At 43.7% G+C, this 24,794-nt stretch overlaps 1 protein-coding gene across 2 annotated transcripts in view; it reads left to right on the top strand.

Annotated features, from left to right (window-relative positions):
* ENPP6 (ectonucleotide pyrophosphatase/phosphodiesterase 6) overlaps positions 1 to 24,794 on the top strand; it is an 83,188-nt gene that overhangs the window by 33,581 nt on the left and 24,813 nt on the right. For both annotated transcript variants that reach the window (XM_047772329.1, XM_047772330.1), the window contains one exon: positions 4,717 to 4,896. In XM_047772329.1, coding sequence (XP_047628285.1) covers positions 4,717 to 4,896 — 180 coding nt within the window. The remainder of the gene's footprint in view (positions 1 to 4,716; positions 4,897 to 24,794) is intronic.

The following is a 24,794-nucleotide window of genomic DNA, read 5'->3' as shown; positions in this document are numbered from 1 at the left end:
CCTCTTTAACTTTCAATATTTCTAATGTTTTAAATTATAAGGTACTAATATTAATTTTACTCTTTTCATTTCTCCATGTAGTTATAACTCACAGTAAGAGAGTTTTAAAATATTTTGGCACATTATTTATTTATTTATTTATTTATTTTTTTTTTTTTGTCTTTTTGCTATTTCTTAAGCCGCTCCTGCGGCATATGGAGATTCCCAGGCTAGGGGTCTAATCGGAGCTGTAGCCACCGGCCTACGCCAGAGCCCCAGCAACGCGGGATCCGAGCCGCGTCTGCAACCTACACCACAGCTCACGGCAACGCCGGATCGTTAACCCACTGAGCAAGGGCAGGGACCGAACCCGCAACCTCATGGTTCCTAGTCGGATTCGTTAACCACTGCGCCACGACGGGAACTCCTTTGGCACATATTTTTAAGGTTATGGAACAGTCATAATTTTCCCCACTGATTATTAAGGTAGCTTGGCATGGTTTCAGCTAGCATGCTCATTTCTATGGCCATACACTGCACTGCATGTCTATCTATCTCATCATAACTACTATTATATCCAGGGAGTCTAAGCTACCTGTCCAAGTAAATAGCAGAGCTTGGATTTGAAACCATACACTCTGACTCCAAGACCTGTCACCTTAACCACTATGCCACACAGTTGCTCCTACCAGCCTATGAGCCCTTCAAAGACTGGGACCACATCTTTTGATCTTTATATATCTGGCATGTAAACATTATTGGATAAATACAGGTTGAGTGAATAAAAAAAAGAATATACAAAGTAAGAAACCATAAATGAAATTCATATTTAATGTTTGAAAATAGTGAGAAAAGACTACAACTGATTGAAGACTAAGTTGTAGCCACCTTACAGGTGCTCAGTTACAGAGAAAATGGACAGTCATCTCATTTGATGGGAACACCAGCCTTTTTTGAGATGTTTGGAAATACGTAACATAGTGCAGAGGATTATGGGTACTTGCTAAGAAACTTCTGGTGATGGTCCTTACAGCAGAACACCCTTGACTAAGACTTTGAGGAATGAAAAGTGAAGGTGTCAGATCCTCTTCCATTCACAGGGCAGTTCTAGATATGGCCACTCCCTAGAGCTCCCTCTGAAGAAGACAAGCAGTAGCCCCGCCCTGGCCGCTTGTCTGAGAGCCCCTGGCAACTTCCAGTCAAATACAGCAGCTCCTGAACTGAGGTGGGTCTGTAGATGGACTTCAAGGGTCCACAGCTTATTCAATTATCAATTGATCAGATAATGATTGCCATTAATCAGGTAATGGTTTTGTATTAATGAGCTTTCTTGTCTTTTCTTTTCTTTTGCTTTTTGGGGCTGCACCTCTGACATGTGGAAGCTCCCAGGCTGGAGGTCGAATCGGAACTGCAGCCGACAGCCTACACCACAGCCACGGCCACAGCCATGGCCAAAGCAACATGGGATCTGAATTGAGTCTGCGACCTACACCACACCTCATGGCAGCGCCGGCTCCTTAACCACTGACCCAGGCCGGGGATCAAACCCACATCCTCATGGATACTAGGCAGGTTACCACTGTGCCACAGTGGGAACTCCATTTTTGTTTTGTTTTGTTTTTTAAATGGCCGTACCCAGCATGTGGGAGTTCCCGGGCCAGGGACTGAATCCAAGCTACAGCTGCAACCTACACTGCAGGTGTGGCAATGCCATCCTTTAACCCAATGTGCTGGGCTGGGGATCGAACCCTTGCCTCTGTAGAGACCCAAGCCACCGCAATTGGCTTCTTAACCCACTGTGCCACAGCAGAAACTCCCATATTAATAAGTTTGTAAACTCTTGGGTCTTAGGGATAAGAAGGGAAAATGGAAGAAAATGTTAAGCTATGCTTGGAAATTTTTTTTACTAGGAGCTGTTCTCATTTTTACGGTGAGCACCGAGCTTGCTGGCACATTTTTAAAGCCCCACCAAGTTGCATTTCGAGGAGGAGAAGCAGAAGTAGACCTTTACACCCTACCTGAAAACCACCTGAGATCTGTGGTCTGTGATGGTGTCAAGAAAGTTTCTATTGACACCTTGAGCAAAGGATCCGAATAATAAAACTACAGAAAAGCTCTGTTTGGAAAGCCCAAAGCAGAGAAAAATCAAGAAGAGTTGCAGATGTATAAAAATAGATATAGGTCAGGCAGAAATATGGAGATGAGAGTTTGTGGGCTGCAGAAGCTGGTACATTGTGTTCTGTTCTGTTCTTTCAGCCACCACTTTTACCCAAGCAATAAAAACGAAAAAGCAAGAGAGGGCCAAGGTAGGTAAGGAAACCAGACTCACAGCAGACTCAGACTATTACAAACACAGACTGCTAGCTTTAATATATGCATGGGAAGGAAAATCAGCTCAGCTGGGAGATAAGATTCGAGAAGAGGAGATGGAGAGTGTACATCCCCTGCTGGCTTCCATGAAAGGCAGTTCTTCCCAGAACAAAGGGATGCCCCTGGGGACTAGTAATGGCATCTGTGATTAAGCCTTTGAAGGATATACCCTCCCACTTCGTCTCAAGGCCCAATCCACTAAAAAAATAAAGCCCACTTTCTAAATAGGGGTCTGAGATGACCTTCTTGAGGAAAGAGCTCCACTCTACCCTCAGAAACCCTTTAATCGTATAAGGAAAACCACTGGTTCCAGGATCTTCTTAGGCACCCTTCACTCACAGGAAGTGGTCAGGACCATCCATGCTGATGCATCACATCCAGCCTTTGGAGGAGAGCTGGGTCTCAGGGGAGTGGAATGAATGGGTTGCTTAACTCCATAGTTCTGAATTCCCCTTGGACTGATGAGCCGCTCTGGGCCAGCCTAGACCAACCGGGGTGCTGGGAGGGATCAGGAACCAGAGCTGCCTCTGGAGCCTTGTCTGAGAAGCTTCCCTGAAGGATGCTGTAATTAGTCTTTGAGGCTCAACCTGAGTCTTTGGGCACTACAACCAATTGGTATGAAAGGAAAAGTAATAAAGCTAATGCCATGTCCTACATAATGGTGAACAGAGAAGCTGAAAAAACGCTGAGGGACCCAGATAGCCATGGGAAACAAGGCTTCATTATCTGAGATCCAGAAATAGGTATGACTGTGAGTTAATTGCACACATAGATCCTATCTCTCCTCAGTGAGGTCTTATGGGTGTTTCAAACAAGTATGTGTAAGAGGTAGAGAATTTAGTGTAGCAAAATTCTCTGGGAGAATAATATTCTCTCTCTGTCCTGTCTCTTTGTCTCTCCATCTCTCTGTCTCTGTTTCTTTCTCTCTCTTACACCCCCCCCCACCCCCGCCACAACTGATCATACAATAGCTCTACAATCCAGAGGAGGCCATAATTTCTTACCCATAAAGAAAAAAGTTAAAGGAAGGGGGGAGAGCCTGAACCCTTTGGTTTTAGAGTGTTGAAAAGAAGAGGTAAATTTTATCGAATGATATTGTAGCGCACTTAATAAATGTTAGTAGAAGGAATAAATAAAGCTACTAAGTTCCTTAACCGTTGGAGAATTTGCACAAAGTTTTTATTATTTTATTTTGTTTGGTAGTTTTATCAGGCCATATGTGAAAGCTTTGGTCAGGGTTAAAAAACTAACCTACAGCTTTGGTTAAAGACTTTTTTTTGGATCTCTGGGATTTAAATTCAAAGCATCATTTGTGAAAAACCTGGGATTCTGTGATGAAATAAAATGTTTTTCCTTTAGGATATTTTGGGTCTACAGATTTTCAAAATTACATTTTATGGTTTATCCTTTTTGATTTAAAAGTAAAATGTGTGTGTTGGTGGGGGGCTTGGCAAGTAGAAAGAACAACAGCAAATAAACAAGCAGACAACAAAAAAAGCCACTTTGATTAAGCATAGTCAGTGAGTTCAGTGAAGCATGTTTTATCCTGGTGCCAAATGACGCTCACTAAAATTGCAGCAATTTTTGATGCACTTGCCAATGTTTGTGTTATTTTTACTTTAAAGATGTAACAGATTGCTCCAAAATAAATAATTTAAGCCCAACGTTTCAAAAGAGTCCAAGCACTGCGTCTTTCACTTCTGGCTTCTCTTCTGGGACTAAGCTGTACCCAACAGAAGCAACCCTCATCTATATAACACTCCATTTGGAGGGTTGTTTTCTTGCTTTGTTTTTCAAAGTAGAATCTATTTTTCACCCTTCTGTTCCAAACGTCATAGGTTCTGTCATCATTCAGCACTGAAGCAATAACTCCTCTTATCCAGGAAAAAAGGGAATAAACTCCATAGCTTCTAGATTCATGGTCTGATGGGAGGAGGGTTTGGAGAGTGTGCAGAGAGACCTCTGGATTGAGAACCTAAGCAAGGCCTATGGGATCCACAACATCCATACTGATTCTTCTTTAGACCTCAAGCCAAGAAGAATGGGTCCAATTTTACACACAGTGTCCTCAGTTTAACTTAAAAGAGCTTCAGATTTGGCAAATTAACTTGGCTCAGGATGTCTCCATCCTCAATCAATATTGAACTTCTTACTGAATTGATTGTCTTTAGAATTGATTGTCTAATCTAAGAGAGAAGAAACACCTATGATTTAAAAAAAGCAAAAACAAAACAAACCCAAAGTAAGTCTTTATGCTATTCTATGCTTCCTAAATGAGCCTGAATGGCTTTTAAATCCAGAATATAAGGATGAAAGGTAAAAATACCAGAACAATAAACCCTCAGCCTTGTGTTTTTGTTAATATAGGCCGCCATTGTGAGGTCCATCAGATGATCGGGAACTACATGTGGGACCCGGCCACCAACAAGTCATTTGACATAGGTGTCAACAGAGACAGCCTGATGCCTCTCTGGTGGAATGGATCAGAACCTCTGTGGATCACTCTGACCAAGGCCAAGAGGAAGGTCTACATGTACTACTGGCCAGGTGAGTGTGTTGAAATCCAGGCCCCTCCCACCTTCCCTCAAAGCACCACGAAGTCTCTGAGGACAAAGCATGTAGACGTGTTTGAAGACCAAACCAGGGTTTGGAAAATGAGGGTCTTTGTTCAAGACCTGTCTCATGGACATGTGTCTTTAAGTTTTAGTTTGGACTCTTTAACATCAGACCAGACACAAACCATTTCCTAATTCCCTTGGTTCAGCAATATTTTTGCAGTATATCCTGCATTTTCCTGTGCAGCATTTTGGATACACCGGAGAGATAAATTATCAGATGCTTATTTGCTTTATAGAAGAATTTGGAGTACCGTTTTTGTAGATTTTGAGCGCCCCTGCAATTTTGAAAAAAGGATTCAAAGCTCTTACAACTTTTTGGTTGTGCGTTAAATGCAGTCCCTTTCTATTACTATTTCTCCTGTACATCCGAGATCAATGATCAATACTAAAGTACTTAACTTACTTCAGTGAGGAAAGTAAGGACTTGTGCAAACTAACCTGACTGCTGTGAAACAAAGTCTTTCAGACATTCTCTCTTTTTTTTTTTTACGCACACCAATGGCATATGGAAGTTACAGATGAGAGACTGATTCTGAGCCACAGCTCTGGCAACACCGGATCTTTTAACCCACTGTGCCAGGCTGGGGAGTGAACACCCTCACCTCTGGATCAACCCGAGCTTCTGCAGTTGTATTCTTAACCCACTGCACCATATCTGGAACTCCAGGACACTCTCATCTTGTTTGACAAAACTCTTTCCTTAAGGATGAGAGGAATCAGTGACAACAAATTAGTCAATTCATCATTATCTTCCCGTTGGTGGGATTCGTTCCTAGGTAAGTTGGTGATTTGACTTCTCCATGCACATGGCCGTAGACATTTTCTTCCTAATTCTTAAAGGTGTAATATTGATGATTGTCACTGTAGAAGAAGTCATCAGGGGAGGCCTAGAAGAAGCGAAGGGATAAATGGGGAGAAGCAGCGGGATAGATGTCACTGGCCTGGGCTGGAGGCAGCAGCAGCCTGGTGGGACTGTGGGAGCAGGGCAGGTTCTGGGGAACAGTGGCAGGCGGGGACGAGGGAGAGGAGGATGAGTAAGCCCAGGCTGAGTCACAGATGGTCCACACTGAGGACGTGGGCCTTGAGCAGGAGTTTGGAGGATGCTGGTTGGAGGTGGTCACATGGAGAGCTGCTCAGGGCACTTGAGGCTGTGCCAGCTCCAGGAGGAGGAGCACTGAGTGCAGATGAAGGCTGGGGAGAGCAGACCCACAGCTGACTGTGGTTAGGGCCCTGAAAGCTGCCCCAGAGCAGAGACTGGCATCCATAGGTGAGCCAGTGAAGGCCAGGGCAGGGTGCACTGCCTCAGGTCTGGGCAGAACACTCCGATGTAAGCTGGACCAGCTGACAGAGTTTCAGGGGAGTGCTGGAGTTTCTTCAGAAGACAGTTGGGACTCTGTCCATAGTAGCTACCTCCGCTGACATTAGAAGAAGCTTCCAAGCATAGGAAGAGTTTAAGAGGCCTCTGTTATCTTAAATGGAGGCTCTGCTTTTCATGGAGTTGGATGTCAGAGTAAGAAAACAAGTTGGTGCATCAGCTAGGCTAACCAGACTTTCTGGAGGAGCCAAGCTCGGGTTCAGCCCAGTGTGATGAGGTCCAGAGCAGATGTTGCTGCACTTGGAGGTCATCCTCAGAAATCATCTTATCATCAACAAATACAATGGCCCACATGCATAGGCGTAGGGAGGTCTGGATTGAGCACAATGGCTTAGGGACCACCTTAAACAAATATAAGTACTATCAAGAGGATATTTCCCCCATGCCATAAGGGCCATCTCCATGATATCTGGTTAATTTAACTTTCTATGTCTTGGAACTTGAGCTCTTCCTGTTCTGAAGAGCACCCTCCCCTGCCCCAGAATCTCTTCCCTGCTACCCGAGTGCCCCCTCCACATATGGTCTCCTGCCAACGGCCTTTGGCATAGCTGAGGATACCAGTGCTCATGGAAAGGTGTGGGAAGATCCTGAAGGGAGACAATTGCCATCTTCTAGACTTCTCTGTGCAGTATTACAGGGCACTATTCTTTATCTCATATTGGAGAATCCAGCTCCTTAATCATAATAAACAACTTGAATTTATATATCGCTGAGTATCTAAAAGAAACACTTAAAGCCAATTTGCTTTTAAAATATCTCGTTGCTTCCCCCAAAACAGTTCCTGAAGGGTAAAAAAGGGACAATCGCTTTCTTTGATTCATGGTTCAACAGCTAAGGTGATGTGACAAATACGCCTGAAGGTTGGATTCCAGTGTTACCTGTCAGGAGGGTAGAATCTGAAACTAGAGCCTTCTAGGATTTCCTCAGGGACCTAAATGAAGACTAACTAACAACCCAGTTGTGTTCAAGTCTCGATAGAAATTGGGTAAAAATTGTCTTGTTTCTTAGACACTGTCCAGCCCTTCTAAACTGGATCCACAAGTAAAGGCTCTCTGAGAACCAGCTGCCCCTGAGGCCCTCCATTCTTACTGGAGGACAGCTGAGGGGTTAATGGTCACTGCTGTCCTTTCTCACTGCCCCCGGCCCCCTTCAGCCACAGCTCATAGCCCAGTGAGTGTTCATTTGTCTCTGCAGAATGAAGTGAAGTGCAGTGGTGTTTCTTCTAAACACGACCTGATTCTCTTTTTCTTCTTAAATCCTCCTCTTCCTTCTCCACTCCCTACAGGACATTGTACAGACCTCCTGATGAGGCCTGGAAAATCTTCATTGCTCCAGTGAGCTGTGTTATGACACTTTGAGTCTCGCCATTAAGTCAATATTTAGAAGTGCAATTTAGAAATGGCAGTAGTTCAAGTCTTCCTGTCAGGTAGATAAAGCAGCAGACTGAAAAATTGATCACTGGTGAAGAGTCCAAAATATCCCACCTCAAGTCTTGAGAAACGTAATATTGTAAACAGACCCTTTATTACCCCACCCAATGGTGCCATGGAGCTGTGCGGGGGTTGGGGAGGGGAATGTGCCTCAGGAAATTATCCCAGGCCCTAAATCAAATATTTGGGAGGAAGGCCCTCCAAAATCAGCCAGGATTAGCATCACCAGGACCTTGGTGTGTTGTGCAAAGGATGAGAGCTAAGCGTGTGTTGTTCACTAATTTTACTTCCCTATCTCATCCCCCTGGCTTGAGGTCAAAGGAGTGTGTGTGTGTGCGTGTGTGCGTGCATGCGTGCATTTGTGTGTGTGTGTGTGTGTGTGTGTTAGCCCGTATACAGCATATGGAAGTTCCCAGGCCATGGACTGAACCTGAGCAACAGCTGCAACTCGTGCTGCAGCTGCGGCAACTCTAGATCCCTTAACCCACCGTGCTGGGTCAGGGACCAAACCTAAGATTCAGCATCAACTTGAGCTGATGCAGAGACAACAGCAATCTTTAACCCACTGTGCCACAGTGGGAATTGCCAGGTCAAAGGAGTTTTATCGAGGGGGGTGGGGAAGAAGAGTCTCCAATATTCACTTCATATTGAGAGCAGCCCAAGAAGAAGGATGCCTTGAGGGAGGAGGTGGAAAGTGGGGATACAGGAGGATGAGTGAGACGTCGCAGGGACGTGGTGTTTGAACTCCTTAGGCAATTGGTGCTCCTGTTCACAACGGCAGCAGTTTTTAAGTTTATTCTTATGGCTCTTATGAAATACAAGAAAGGACAAAATCAGCAGCCTTTTCCAAGCCTGTGGTTCAAACTCTGTGGCGCAAGTGTCCGAAGTTCTACATCTTCAATCATGATTTTGCAGTTTTAACTCCGTATGGCCAGGCAGCCTGGAGGAACTGGGGGCAGCCATTCTTGCAGCCCTGGGATGAGGTTGGATGCTGGTCTCTTCCCGTTCTGTGCAGGTACTGAGACAAAGAAGACACCTTTTATGGAGGGAAAGACATGTTTCCACCTGGCTTCTTCTCCTTCACTTCCCAGAGGTGGGTGGGTGGCGAGTTAATAGCTGGCTACCTGCCTCAGCTCCAGTCAAGTTTTCATTGTTAAAATCAAGGTGATTTCCCCTGGGTAAGTGAGGAGGCACGTACTATCCATGGACCTGGTGTTTCGGATTGTTCACAGCATCTTCCCCTTTCCTGCTGTGGCAGGTCCCTTACGTGGGCTTCCGTGGGGCTGAACATAGGTGAATGCACTTAGGCTCTGAAAAAATTCAGAGCCCAGCATCAAGCATGCAGATGTGTGAGTTAACATTACTGTCAAGTTCTTGGACCCAATGTATATGACTCCAAACATCTGGATAAAAACTGTAATTTTTTTTTCAGACAAATATTTAACATTCAAATACAGGGGATCCAGATTTTAACTAAATTTTCAAATAACATCACTGGTTTGGCATTAATCTTTAAGATGTATATAATTTTAGGCCAAGAAGAGGCCTTAGTATGTAGCTTGCTGGTTCCTACACTTGTAAATCCAGACCTCTTTAGGAAACTGATTATGGATCCAAAAAAATTATGGATTTTTTTTTCCAGAAAAACAAACACATACATACTATACTCACAATCGTGTGGTCATGTAATGGAAGAGACGACCATGTGGAGGAGTGCCAAATGGTCTTTGAGATGGCAACACATACATGTCTAGAATATCTTGTTGATTTGACTTTTTTCAGTGTAAGGGAAACACTTGTTAAAAACTCACTGAAGTATCAAATGAAGCCCAAGCTTCTCTAGTTCATGTTGTCTGCCAAGAGTAAGCTTGGATCAGAATTCTCCAAGTCTCTCTGGGTCGAATTCACCTGGAGTCATTTCCTTTGTTTGTTGGTAACTTTGATAAGGTCTGCACCACTGCTGTTGTCTGTCTGCATCAGCAAGAAAAAGATACAAATTCATCTTTCAAGTCATAGTTTGTCTCAGAGAAGCGATCTCTCTCTTCAAAAACATTCTGCAAGGAGTTCCCCTTGTGGTTCAGCGGGTTAAGAACCTGACATAGTGAGGATGCTGGTTCCATCCCTGGCCTTGCTCAGTGGGTTCAGGATATGGCACCATGTAGAGTTGTGCTGTAGGTCTCAGATGGGCTCCAATCCCTCATTGCTGAAGCTGTGGTGTAGGCTGACAGCAACAGCTCTGATTCGACCCCTGGCCTGGGAGCCTCTATATGCCATGGTACAGCCCCAAAAAAGAAAAAAGAAAAAAAGAAAAGAAAAGAAAAAAGCATTCTGCAGGCAACCATTTCTGCTGCGGAGAAATCAAGAAAGTGTTCCCTCTGGACCACTGCTGGCAGCAGCAATCCCCCAGCATTTGAAAGTTTCCAGGGCTCTCCAGCCACATCCAGGCTCCTCTCACAGGATGGTATCTTGGCCAAAAGAGCCCAGAGTTTCTCGGCAGCATCCATTATGGTAATTAGAAAGCCTTAAAGAGAAATCCAGGGACTGACTTCGATTCTTCACAATTCACGGCAAATCTGTTTCTCCATAAAACATCTTAAAAGGGTGTGACTCAAGGCCCTGTAATAAGCTCTCAGGAGACAACTGTGAGCAAAACCAGATACAGGCTTGCTCCACCCCCGCTCCCCTCCCCCAGAGGGCTTACCATCCAGTCAAGGAGACAGATGATAATCTAATACTTGCCCATAGAAATGAAAAGTACCCTTGTTTGAAGCATAATCATGGAAAGAATATTGCATTATGACCTCATCTAATAGGGGATCTGGCTTCCCCCCAGAGGATACACAGGTTAACAGCTGAGCGGGGGTGAGGGTGAGGAGTGGGACTGGGGGTGCTGGCCCAAAGGAGCATCCAGGCTGAGTGAAGGACATGTGTTAAGGGATGGGAGAAGCATGGAAGTTTCAAGAAACAGGGGAGGATGGATGTGGTGTGGATGGGGTGGAAAGAAGCTGAGGCCAGGCGGGCCTCCACGGGCATCACTGAAGAATTTGTTCTTATCCTATGAGGAACAAGAAGTCACTCAAAGGTTTTAAGGAAGAGGGTGATGGTACCATATTTGGTTTGACAAGATAACTTGCTGCAACATGAAGAATGGAACATAGGCATCTAGGGGGTGGATGGGGAGCCACCAACCCATCAGGAAGTTGCCATTAAGACCTGGGAAAGAGGTGAGGATAGTGTGGACCAGAGTAGCAGAAGTAGGGAGAAATAGGTGGGTTTGGGGATCTATTTAGGAGCTAAAGTTGTCAGGACCTGGTGATGGATTGGTTTTGGGGTTGATGGATCGAGCAGTGACAAGCACGACACTTGGTTTCTGGCTCCCAGAACTGTATGGATTGGGGGCGAGTCTTCTAACCTGGGAAATCGAAGGAGGAGGAAGAATGTTTGAGTTGACTCTGAGACATATAGAGTGGCGCCTGGAGCTCGGAGAAGAGGCCCGGGGATACACATACGTACGTGGTTCTTGGGAGGGTCCTTGGTCTGTGAGCTGTGGGCAGGAAGGTCAGCCAGGGAGGAGCCAGCTCGAAGAGAGAGAAGGTCCCAGACACAGCTTTGGGCAAAGTAATGTTTAACCATCAGGTGGATGATTGACCCTGCAGAGGAGACAGGAGTTGCTGGGGCAGCAGGAAATAACCCAGAAGAGCTGTGAAAAGTATAATCGAGGAGAGTGATAGCACCTTTCAAGGCATCTGATGAGGGACCCATGTCATCTGAGAGGGCAGGGGAAGGTTCCACTGCCAGGATGACACCAGCTGCAATCACACTTGTTACAGGGACCAAAGGAAGAAAGTGGTTTCAGGAGGCGAGTGGCCATCCCTGGGATATTGTGGGGACGGCCAAAGACAGTGTCTGGATTTATTATCAGGGGCATGGCTGGAAAGCTCTGAAATTTGTAGCTGGTTTAATTTCTTTAACATTTTCCAACTTAGTATTAAGAAAGGGCCATAAAATAATCCCAGGGTATCCTTTAATTTCTAACGATTGTAGGAGAGTCTGGGCTTGAATAGTGACAATGATCACTGTACCTCATCTAATACTGATTTTGAAGGAAAATGGACAAAGAATAAATTTTCCATGATTTTTTCCACAAAGACAATTTTCAATTAAACGGGAAAAAAATATGAACAAAAAAGAACCCCAACACATTTTTTTATTTTTTTGTTCTGGTTAGTGCATCTTCTGACTCCCTAGGTGGTCATATGTTCTATAATGAACAAGCACATTTCCTCGGGTCGGGAGGCAGATGAGAAGACGGCAGCACCATCCACTGCAGCTGATGCTGTGGTTATAATGTGAATGTGGGACAGATTTCAGGAGCATTTGAGGCAAAGGGAAGGAGCATGTGCTAAGTTTTGTGGAGCTGACAAAGAGTAAGGCAGGCTTACATCTGAGTGACAAAGGCAGGAGCAAAGAGATAGGACACTGGAAACAGCCAGATCTTAAGTACTGTATATGCTGTGTAAAGGGGCTTGGGTTCAAGGAACAAGGTATATTGATAAGGTCGTATCAGTTGCAGGAACAGATAAGTCCTAAAGTCTCAGTGGCTTAACCCAGTGGAAGATTATTTTTTGCCCACAGAAAGTCTGAAATGGGTAATTTCGATTAGCAGTTGACTCTCTCAATAATGATACCAACAATGCTGGGGCCTGAAAGGTGTCCCCCTACATTTATATTTTGGAGCCTTAACCGCCCCCCCAACCCCCTCCCCTCCCCACCACGCAGTGGTGTTTGGGGGCGGGGTCTTTGGGAAGTATTGAGGTTCCGATGAAGTCATGATCCTCTTTACTCCTTGCTAGGTCCCATTTCTTGCCTTTTAAGAGACAACTTTCCTTTTGAAATCTCTGTCCTTGTTTCTCCCTCTTGGAGTGATTCTTTACCCAGGATACCAGCAAGAATCACCTGAGGCCATTACAAAATATCAGAATATCAGAGCCCAGGCTGCACCCTCAGAGATCCCGACGTCTTTGATTGTGGGGTCAGGGGCTGAGAACTATACAGCTCAAGACCCTGTGCAGCAGCAGCCAGCCTGGTACACAGACTTAGGCAGCCGACCCTGGCTCCCCCAAAGCCTCAAGGCCTCCAGCCCCTCATTCCTTTCCCTGCCAGTCACGCTGTCCCGGGAATCCTCTTCCTTCATTCTCTTCCCTCACCCCATCACGGCTAGAAAATTCTCCCGGGGTTGTTCTGCGTTGTTGGCACTGGTGTATTTGAAACCTGACATCCATAGGGAGAGGAAGAGATGAGTAGTTTGAGCCTCTAAAGTGACAACCTTACACAACCTTGCTTAATCCTCAAGAGTCCTAAGAAATGAGGCTCTTACCCCCCACTTTACAAACGAGGCCGTGGGAGTTCAGAGAACGCACAGCCAGGAAGCAGGCCAGCTGGCCTGTACCCAGGCTGTCTGACCCCAAGCCCTGTGTGAGGTCCCCTGAGCTTGGCCAAGAGACCTGAGCTTCCACAGAGGGTCTTGGCTCAAGGGACCCTCCCACTGGCCATCCCAGGTCTGCCAGTTCAGCTTCCCCAGGACTGCCTAGGATGTGGATGGGGGGATTCTGAAGGAGGGATCCTGACAAAGTGAAGGAAAAAACCCTTCCTGTAGTCAGTCAGTCCCTGGTAGAGAATGCTGGAGGCTTGGCTCCTGGCGGCTGAGGCAGGTCTGCAGACTGGTCTGCTCCACAGCCTTCTGGGGTACCAAAGACCTCCTTGTTGTCAGTGGACAGGTGGGTTCAGCTGTCTCTGCTGTGCTTTTCCCACCTGGGTCAGTGGGCCTCTGGTTATTGGATGTAGCATCCATCGGGGGATTCGTTACAGTGGGACGGAGAGGTGGCACTTTCACTCCACCTGAGCCCTTGGGGTGCAGAGAGCTCTGTCACCTCTGGCCTCTCCTGGCCTGTCCTCCCTGCTGTTCTGGAGCACTTGGGGACCTCAGGGAGCTTTAAAGAAAAGAGCCAGAACATGACCATAAAGAAAAGAACTGAGACCACTTCAGCTGCTTCCTTGCTGTGGGACCTGGGACAGTCAATCTCTCTGTGCTGCAGTTTCCTTATCTGTCCAATCAGAATGACACATGTACCTCTCAGGCTTGCTGGGCACATGAAATGAGATAAGATGTTTAATAGCTGTAACACCACCCCTGCCCCCAGATTTTAAAAGGGAGCTTTAGCCTGTGTCCCTTATAATGAGGGCTGTGGCCAGGTTACTCCCGGCCCAAAATAATGCTGCAAGGTCACATCAAGAATTCAAAAATAGGAGTTCTTGCTGTGGTGCAACAGGTTAAGGATCCAGCATAGCTGAAGCTGTGGTGTAGGTCGCAGCTGTGGCTCAGATTTGATCCCTGGCCCAGGAACTTTTGGGTGCAACCAAAAAAAAAAAAAAAAAATTCAAACATACATTTGCAGGAAAGACCAGAGTGAAACACAAGTGTTCCTTTAAATCTCCAAGAGAATTCTGAAGCTGGCCATCAGAGCCAGTCAGGGTCAGGAAGGGAATTTCCCAGGAAAGGGGTGAGCAGAGGGATCTGGCCACTGGGTCGTCAGAGAAGGGAAGGAGGACAGAGCCTGGCTTTTTGATGTCTCAGGGCTGGGGGGCAGAAACCATGGACAGGGGGAACTGCATACATGATTGTGTGCAGAAGTGGCACTCAGCACAGGGTTGTGCAGTTACTGGACGGGCCTCCAGGCTGTTTGCCCAAGGGATGCAGAGAATTGCCTTGGCAGGGCCACACATAGCACTCACTCCTGGTCCCAGCCATTCCTGAAAGTGGCTCAGAACTACCTCAGAGGTCAGGGAGACCAAGGTTCCCCAGATACATGGTAGGAGGAAGAGGGCAGTTTGTTAGACTTGGAGATCATAGGCTTCAATTTGAGGGCTTGGGAGCGAAGATGTCCTCGGTCGGCACTGGAGTTCTGGCAGACTAGCTAGTGAGGCTGAGCCCCGTGGTCAAGGGCTTGCCGGCACCCTACGTCCTAAGTGGGCCCAGTCTTCTAGGGTCCAAATACCAGGGACTCACATGCTCCGAGAGGAGGCTCTAGTGGGGAGCGCCTCATGTGCAGGAGTCAAGATGCCTTCCTCCAGCGAGCATGATGGCACCAGAGCCATGTAACCATTTGCAAGATTGAGATGGCCTTGAAGCATGTGCCTCAGCCCCAGTGAGGCTGCCCATGGCTGATAGGAGGGACACCCAGGCCGGAATTCTGAGGGCAGGCACTCACTCCTCATGTGGACCCCTGGGGAGGGGTCCAGTCCCTGCCCTGGATGAGGTTTCCCCATCTAAAGTGGAGCAGCAGAGGCAGAGATCACAGCCCACCTCTGGCCTCATGATGCGGTTCTAAAGTGGACGCCCAGCCTGGGGTAAGCCCATGCTCCTCTCCCCTTGGGTTCCTCTCAGTCACTGTTATGCCCAGTGAGGTTTTTTTTTTTTTTTTTTTGGTCTTTTTAGGGCTGCACCTGAGCATATGAAGTTACCAGGCCAGGGCTCTTATCAGAGCTGTAGCAGCTGGCCTACACCACAGCCACAGCAACACCAGATCCGAGCTGTCTGTGACCTATGCCATAGCTCAGAGCAACGCTGGATCTTTAACTCACTGAATGAGACCAGGGATCAAATCTGAGTCCTCATGGATGCTAGTCAGGTGTGTTTCCACTGAGCCATGATGGAAACTCCCAGTGAGTCATTTTCAGTTGTTTTCAGAAACTGCTCTATGGGTGAATATTTCTTGTCTCGTCTGTCTTGGGGCTTGCTCTCTGTTGTCTGTGCACAAGGCCAGCCCTTGTGGCATTCTGTGCTTGGCCAGCCCACCTCCCTCTCTCCAGATCAGGAGAGAGCTGCCCTCAGAGACTGCCCAGCCTGGGGCCCAGGCTGACCCCGGAAAGGGACTCCAAGATCAAAGGCCACGCTTTCCCCAAGGACTTGTTCCCACAGGCTCCTGTGCCTCTGATGTATCTTCCTGGAAAAGGTTGCATGTTTCTAAAAGAGTTAATTGGCTTAGCTGTTTTAATAAGCTCTCATGAGACGTGTTTAGTCAACAGCCGTACCCACCTGCCTCAGTCGCATAAATTGCAGCTCACAAGGGTTACTGTTACAAAATGTGTCAAAGTTGGCAATAGAGGGTGAGACCTGTGCTCTAGGAAGTTTGGAGAAATGTGACTTTCATGGGCTCTACCGGGTGGTCCTTGGACAGTGTTGCCAGGGAGCAAAGGCCACTTAGGAAAGTGATGGAAAAGTATCAGAGCCAGGAAGCTGATTACCAGCCAGCAGGGAGACTTGGGGACAGTCACCTCTCCCATCCAAGGCTTTTGTTTTCTCAGCTGTAAAATAAAAGGGGTTGATGTAAGGCTGCCTCGAAGGACCGTGAAAGCTGTTAGCTGGGCCTGGATGTCGCAGCTGTAGTTGTCATAGATTTGCACACTTACTTTGACAGTATTTTGGCCCCTGGCAGTCAAGTGTTGCTATGACAAAAGCAACACTTAGATATATTAAAATAATTTTCTAGTGGGTGGAAGTTAAGTGTTTTGAAGGAGAGATGCCTTGAATTTTTTTTCTTTTTTGCACAGAGGCGTCTGGGCTTAGTGATGGTCCTCGTTGGTTGTCTGATAAGTTCCCTCTAGCTCTGTCTTTTCCACTCGGGATATATTTATTAGGTTGCAGAAGATGCTCGCCTAGCCTGAGGCAGGAATATCCAAGCAGAAAGTGGCATCTAGACAGAGATGAGATGAGGGCTTAAAAATGAGCCCTAGTTAAGGGCAACTCCTTCTACATTCCCTGAGAACAATGAGGAAACAAGATGGAGTAAAGCCATGTGCTTGAATCACTTGTGAAACCAAAATCTTACTGCAAAGTTTCTGGCTGATCTTTGAAACCATGAGAGCCAGGTGCCTGCCTTTGTCTCCCCACAGATCCCTGTGGAGAGATTCAGGAATCCCTGCTTTCCTCAAGCACGTTGGGGTGACCTGAAGCCCTCAGCTGACCAGATCCACGCTCCCTGGGAAGCCATGAAAATGGCCTGGGGTCAGCAGCCCAAGAGGGTGAGCAGTGCATCCAGGTTCACAGAGGGAGCCCATGGTGGATCCAGAAGGGGCCCACAGACTCCTGATTAGAGAACTGTCTCGTGGGACCCACACCCCACAGCCTTTCCAGTGTGCTGATTTCTATCCGATACAGACTGCAGAAAGCAAAATGAAGCCCCCACATGAATTCTCCCAGGAATAATGAGCCCTGCTCTCTCTAAAGCTACCGCTTCCACTAATTCCACATTCCACTGCATCGCAGCTGTCATTGCTTTCTGGCTGTTTCTTCCGCCAGTCATTTATTCCTCCTGGGTTTTAAGATTCGAGGTCAGGTGACTGCTTTTGCCCTTTGAGATTTCACCCAGGAGGACCTTTCAGGACAGAGAGTGCAGAAGGATTGCCTGCCCAGTTTCTGTGCATTTGGGTACCTGTTTCTCCCTTCTTAGGGCACATGGAGATAATAGCGTCTGTGCAAAATAACTGTGTCTGCACGACTTGCATTCAGGGCATCTCTGCTGGATTGAGACACAGTGCTCTCATTCCATTGTCCGGTTCTTTGCTTATCTGGAGGGAGAGTTAAGGGATAATGTCCCATTGGCTCGGCAGTGAAGTTTTCCCTGTCTCTGCTCAGCTTATAGAGCTTCAGCTGTGAGACAATCCTGAGAATAAGGGTTGTCTCACAGCTGCTGCTTTCGAGATCAGTGTTTGAATGGACAGAAGACATGGTGTCAACTGCCAGATATACCTCGTCCTCTAGGTCTTGGTCTGTCTCTGCTCCATCACACGCACGCACACATACACGAAGCCCAGCAGCATTTTCAGTTGATGCTGGAGAGAAGAATTGTTTCAAAATAGCTTAGCTTGTCATTGTACCAAGTGGAATTCCAAATTTCAATAAATGATTTTTTTTCAGTCATATCTTACCCCCAACTCCCCATGTCCCTCTATGCCCCACTGCTTTCTGAACTTTACATAAAGTTCCCTTAGAGTAGCAGCACTACTGCCTGATTTCCTGGTCCAGGGCTCATCAAACTGTAAGGATTTCCAAGAGCAAGATTAATTTTAAGGAAATCTATTTTAAGATCGTCAACTTTCATATATATTGCAAAAATTGCTCTAAAAACATGTCTTTTTCTTACTTTACATAAGAAAGGAGTACCCCCTCAGTGATTAAGAACCTTATTAAAGTGCATTGGCCCAGTATATAAAAGCCTCCAGCACCAAACAAAGGGACAGTTCAAGATATTGGTGTAGGTGTATATTTTAAAAATGCATCTAGTGACAAAATAACAAAAAAAATCAAGTTGTTTCCAATGCTCTCTTTTATATTACTTAAGAAAAATTTGAGTTGTCAGCTGAAGCACTTAAAAATTCATGATTATAGGTCACTATGTGAATGTTGGCATTCAAAGAAGCAGTCCAAAGAATTAAATGACAAACTATTTCTATTTCCATCTACTAATTTATGTAAACAACTTTCCCTAGCACTTAGATTTAACAAATAGGAATAGAATAGAACTTGTTTCATTCTAGAGATCAATCATATGCATCCATGGATATACAAATTTATTTTTAAAAGCGTCCTATTCCTTTCATTATGAGATGCCATTCCAATAGAATGTAGCTTTTTATTTTAAAAAATAATTGGAGTTCTCTTGTGGCTCAGTGGATTAAGGATCTAGCAATGTCACTGCTGTGGCTCAGGTTGCTTCTATGGTGCAGGTTTGATCCCTGGCCCAGGAACTTCTGCATGCCTTGGGTGCAGCCAAAAAAAAAAAAAAAAAAACCATTTATTGAAATTTGGAATTCCACTTGGTACAATGACAAGGTAAGCTGTTTTGAAACAATTCTTCTCTCCAGCAACAACTGAAAATGCTGCTAGGCTTTGTGTATGTGTGTGTGTGTGTGATGGATCAGAGACAGACCAAGTCCTAGAGAACAAGGTATATCTGGCAATTGGTACCATGTCTTCTGTCCGTTCAAACACTGATCTTGAAAGCAGCAGCTGAGAGACTAAGAAACTGAACTGAGGTTCTGACAGAATCACAGGATGGGGGAAATGACAAAAATTGGAGTTCATGGGGCACTAAGGAGAAGAGATCTAATAAACATCCCAGACTTTCAGTTGGGACAAATAAAGGATGGCATCCTTGGAGTAAGAATGAGCTAGAAATAGAGAAGAGATGAAACCCCCTCGAGGACTGAAGGCGTCGTAAAGCTCAAGATGAGCTTCGAATCATCTTAATCTCTGACTAAATTCACTCTAGGTTAAGGATGGTCTGCCTATAACCTTGGTGCCCATCTTAGGCAAAAGCATGTGCTCTCTAGGAGAAAATACCAACATATGGGATGTCAAATGATATCTGCATTTTCCCCCATACACTACATGTGGCATTTGGTTTTAAAAAATAACCTGAATATGGGAAAACAAGGCCTGACTAGAAACTCAGGAGAAATAAACTCATGAGTCTTCACTGAAAAACAAGAGAAAAACAGTAGACAATAGACTCAACCCTACTGATCCAGATCCCAGACATGACTTAAAGAGAGCTATGATAAAAGAACTAAATGACAAAATGGAGACTTATACTAGCAAATTAGAATCTTTTTTAAAAAGTGAATTGTGGAACTGAAGCTCTGTGACTTAAAAAGGCAAAAGGATGAAAAAGCAGAAAAGAATGTTTGAGATGGGACATAGTGAAAAGGCAGCAGGATGACTGGTGAGAGAGAATGAGACACAACTAATATTTGAGAGACAGTATTTGAGAACTTTCCAAAACAGACAAGAGATATCATTGTAGACTCAAGAACTACTATAAACCCAGAACATCATGAATTTCAGAACTGCTGATGTTACAATGAGAAAATCTTAAAAGCAGCAACAGAAAATTATTCAAAGGGGTAGTGTTAAGACTGACAGCTGACTTTTCAATAGAAATTTTGGAATCCAGGACAATTGAGTGGTATCCCCAAAGTGACAAAAGAAAAATAATGATCAATTCTATATCAGTGAGAGTAGTTATCAAAAATGAGGTAAAATAATAATTTTTTCCAGAGACAGGAGTTCCCATCATGGCTCAGTGGTTAACGAATCCGACTAGGAAACATGAGGTTGTGGGTTTGATCCCTGGCCTTGCTCAATGGGTTAAAGATCTGGCATTGCTATGAGCTGCGGTGTAGGTTGCAGACGAGGCTCAGATCTGGTGTTGCTGTGGCTGTGGTGTAGCAACAGCTCCGATTGGACCCCTAGCCTGGGAACCTCCATATGCCGCAGGAGCGGCCCTAGAAAAGGCAACAAGGCAAAAACAAAGAAACAAACAAACAAAAAAAAACCGTAACTTTTTCCAGAGACAGAAAACTGAGAGAATTTGTTGCCAGTAGGTTAGAGTAGAGGAAATGCTAAATACTTTAAGGCAGAAGGAAAATGGTCAGAAATGGAAGTATAGAGATGCTGGAAAGAATGAAGAACTACAGAAATGGTGAATATATAGGGAAAACTAAATTAATAACAATAGTAATAGTAATAATAATTTTAGATTAAAAATCCATAAAGCATTAAAATACATGACAGCAAAAGCACAGAAGGTGGGAGAAATGCAAAACTCAGAGTTAAAAGAGTTCTCATTGCAGTAGTGAACCCAACTAGTTTCCATGAGGATGTGGATTTGATCCCTGGCCTTGCTCAGTGGATTAAGGATCCAGTGTTTCTATGAACTGTGGTGTAGGTCACTGACATGACTTGGATCTGGCATTGTTGTGGCTGTGGTATAGGCCAGCAGCTGCAGTTCCAGTTGCACCTTTAGCCTGGGAACTTCCATATGCCATGGGTGCAGCCCTAAAAAGAAAAAAAAAAATTCAGATTAAAGTGTTCAAATGTCTCTGCATTCTCTGGGAAGCTGTAGGAGTACAAATTTATATTTCAGTAGACAAATACTTTAATTTTTAGAAATCATCTCTAGGGTACTATACCAGAAAGAGATTAATTAAAATATACAAATAGTGGAGTTCCTGCTGTGGCATAATGGGATCAGCGGCATTTTGGGAGTGCTGGGATGCGGGTTTGATCTCCAGCCCGGCATAGCGGGTTAAGGATCTGGTGTTGTTGCAGTTGTGGCTTAGGTTGCAGCTATGGCTTGGATCTGATCCCTGGCCCAGAAACAACATATGCCTTGGGGTGGCCAAAAAAAAAAAAAAAAAAACCAAATAGCAGGGTAATGGAGTAGAGGAAATGGAACAATAACAGTCATATGAACATAATCCAAAAGAAATTAAGAAAGGAGAGAAAAACTATCAAATGTATGATGACTATAAGACATACATATAGGTGGCTGATTTAAATCTAAAAATTTTCTTAAATGCATTGCATGTAAAAGTTTTTTTCTAATATTTCATTTAATACTCCAATTAATCTGAATGATTCTATTCATATAAAGTTCAAAAGCAAGTGAAACTAATCTACAGTGTTAGAATAGTGTTTCCACTTGGGAGAACAGTGACTAAAAGGGGGCATGAGAAGGTGCCTGTGGGAGAATGTCACGTTCTGGGTGCTGGCTACACAGCTGCATTTACTTTGTCAGAATTTGTTGAACAGTACACTTACCATTTATTCACTTTGTTTTTGTCTATGTTAAACTTTAATAGAAATTTGCATTAAAAACAGAGTGGAGGAGTTCCCATCGTGGAGCAGTGGTTAACGAATCCGACTAGTAACCATGAGGTTGCGGGTTCGGTCCCTGCCCTTGCTCAGTGGGTTAACGACCTGGCATTGCCATGAGCTGTGGTGTAGGTTGCAGACGCGGCTCGGATCCAGCATTGCTGTGGCTCTGGCGTAGGCCGGTGGCTGCAGCTCCGATTCAACCCCTAGCCTGGGAACCTCCATATGCCGCGGGATCGGCCCAAGAAATAGCAAAAAAAAAGACAAAAAAAAAACAAAACAAAACCAGAGTGGATAAAAACAAAAACTAGTGTATGCTGCTTATAAAAGACATACATTAAATGTTAACTATGCAGGAAAGTTGAAGGTAATAGCATTTTTTAAAATTATTTTTTTGGCTGCGCCCACAACATGTGGAAGTTTGTAAGCCAGGGACTGAACCTGAGCCACAGCAGTGACAATTCTTAACCCCCAGAGCCACCAGGGAACTCTGAAAGTAACAGCATTTTTAAGAGACAGCACACAAACACTCATCAAAGAGAATTGTTGCAGCTGTAATATCAGTTGGTGCAGACTCTAAGATTAGATTGTTTTTAAAATAAAGGACAGTTTACCAGTGATATGAAGTTCAATCTATCAAGAAGTTGTAATAATTCTAAATTTTAATGTTCCTCATTACACAATCTCAACATAAATAAAGCAAATATTGATAAAACTAAAAGGAGAAATGGTAATAGGTTTTAAAACATCTTTCTTAGTGACTGGTAAGATAAGAAAGTAAACATTAAAATGATACAGAAAATGTATGTATGTGATATAGTTAACATATTTACCTAATTGATATCACTAGAACACTGTACCCAACTACTGCTAAATACACATTATTCTCAAGAGCACATGGAACATTTGTCAAAAATGACTGTATATTATTTCTTAACAAATTAGCATTTCTTAACAAAATTAGAACTATGACATCATACAGAATGTGTTCTCTGACTATAGTGTATTTAAGGTATAATCCATAACAAAAAGAAAGAACTTTTTTTTCTATCCTGAATGTTTACAAAATAACCAGAGACTTCTAAATAACTCATGGTTCAAAGAAGAAGTAACTAAGGAAATTTAGAAAATATCTTGAACTGATGGATAGTGAAAATACTGCATATAATGCAGTAGGATACTGGGATGCAACTAGATTCATTTTTAAATGGAAATTAATAGTTATACGTCCAAGGGGTAACAAGGGTGGAGTAACTGGAAGTCTCATATTGTTCTGGGAGGGGCAAATTAACATCATGTTTTGAAAAACTCTTTGGCATCATCTGATAAAGTTGAACTTATGTATACTTCAAATCTACCAATGCTACTCTTACATATGTTACAACAAAAATGCATAGCAAAGTGCATCAAAGAACATGTACAAGAATGTTTATGCCAGCATTATTCATTTAAAAATTTAAAAACTAGATATTCATACAATAGAACTTTTTTGTCCTAATGTGTATATTAGAAGGAAGTTGGAAGTTAACTCTAAAAAATGTGGTTTTGGTTTGTTATTATAAAAATAACAGGTATTTATTTTAGGAAAATTAGTTCAATTCAATAAGCAGCAATAAGAATGTGAAAGTAAACTATAATCCCTTTGCAACAGTTGGTAACTGTTTGCTGCAAGTTTTAGAAAACCGAACCAATAGCATACATTGGCTAAACACAGAGGAATTTGTTTGTATCACGTAAGGAGTATGTTTTTTGTGTGGTTCAGCTGCTTAACAATGCCATTAAAAAAACCCTAAACCCTTTCTATCCTTCTGCTCTGTAATAGCCTATTAACTTTTTATCTTCATGCTTGTTGACTCATGGTTTCAAAATGGCTGCTGCCAGTCCAGGGATCATATCCTCACAACCTGAGTTCCAAACTGCAAAAGAAAAAAAGAGGCATGTCAGCAACCTATGTATATTTTTCATATGAAGCAAAACTTCCCACTCTAAGCTTCTCAGCAGATCTCAATGCCAGTGGTAGGTCACATGACCATTCCTAGTCACAAGGGACTCTAGGCAAGTGAGAAAGCCTTCCTCTTTCTATAGTAAGGAATGGGAAGGCAGAAGGAAGTTCAGAATGGCTTCACTTAAGCCCCAAAAAAGTCTGCCAAACCATCCACTCCAATTTTACCCTTTTTTATATTTTTTTATATTCACTTCCACTCTTCCTTAGACATAAATATGCTAGAAATACTTACAGAAATAAGATCATCCTTTACAAACTATTCACTAGCCTTTTTCCCTTAAAATAGTATGCCCGTAAATAGAAATGATGTAATATTTTAACCATACCTCTATTACCAAATGCTTGAATAGCTTCTTAGTTTTATTTTCTAAATAATATAATAAAGATACTTATATGTACATCGATATTTTCTTAGAATATGTCCTCTGAAGTGGTTTGCGAGGCAAAGCAGGTATACAAAAAAATTATATAAGTATTGCCTAATGTTGTCACAATGGAAGCAAGTAACGGAAAAATCCACTCCTAGGTGTGTAGCTCATATTGGTGTTTTTTAAACACTGGACTTGATTCATAATGCACAGAGACATCAATTTATGGTTTGCTAATCAGAACTTTTTAAAAACCCATGGAAACAGAATAGCATAGAACAAGAATGTACTGGCATGTATTGCTCATAGCTGGGTGAAACCGCTGTTTCTTCTGTGAGTGGGTGTGTTCTGTACCATGTCATGAAGAAAATGAGTATTTTGCCATGGGTTACAGACAAGTTTTTTAAAATGTTCTGTAGACGAACACTCCTGCATGCCTCCTGATTTCCAGCACTCATGTTTTATTCCTAGTCCTTGTTAATTGCCTTGATAGGAAGTTCTATAACAGTAACAAGTTATAGTGATGATGGCAACACTCCTGATTTGCTTCTGACCTAAATGAAAATGTGTGCAGTAAAGTTTTGAAATGTAGAATTTTCACTGTTGTTAATTACTGGCCTGTCAGTGAAGTTTTCATTTCCTCTTTACATCAAGTTTCATAAAGGTTTTCTTTTTTATTTATAAGGAGTTAGATTTATTTTTAGTTAACTGTTATGATTAATTCCTAATTTTACTACCTGTGGTCAGATAATAGGCATTGTGGCCTATAAAATATTCACTTTTTACGTTATTAAAAGTTATTGAGATTTTCTTTGTGGATAGAATATGATCAGTTTTCGAACAGTTGTGTTTTTATAACAATTCCATTCTTACAAGAATTCTATAATAATAAGATTCCATAGTAACATTCTATAATAATAAGATTAAAATTG

Source organism: Phacochoerus africanus, chromosome 3, assembly GCF_016906955.1.
Source record: "Phacochoerus africanus isolate WHEZ1 chromosome 3, ROS_Pafr_v1, whole genome shotgun sequence".
In the NCBI taxonomy this organism is placed as follows: domain Eukaryota; kingdom Metazoa; phylum Chordata; class Mammalia; order Artiodactyla; family Suidae; genus Phacochoerus; species Phacochoerus africanus.
Note: the sequence above shows the minus strand (reverse complement) of the source record. Positions and strands in the feature narration are given on the sequence as shown.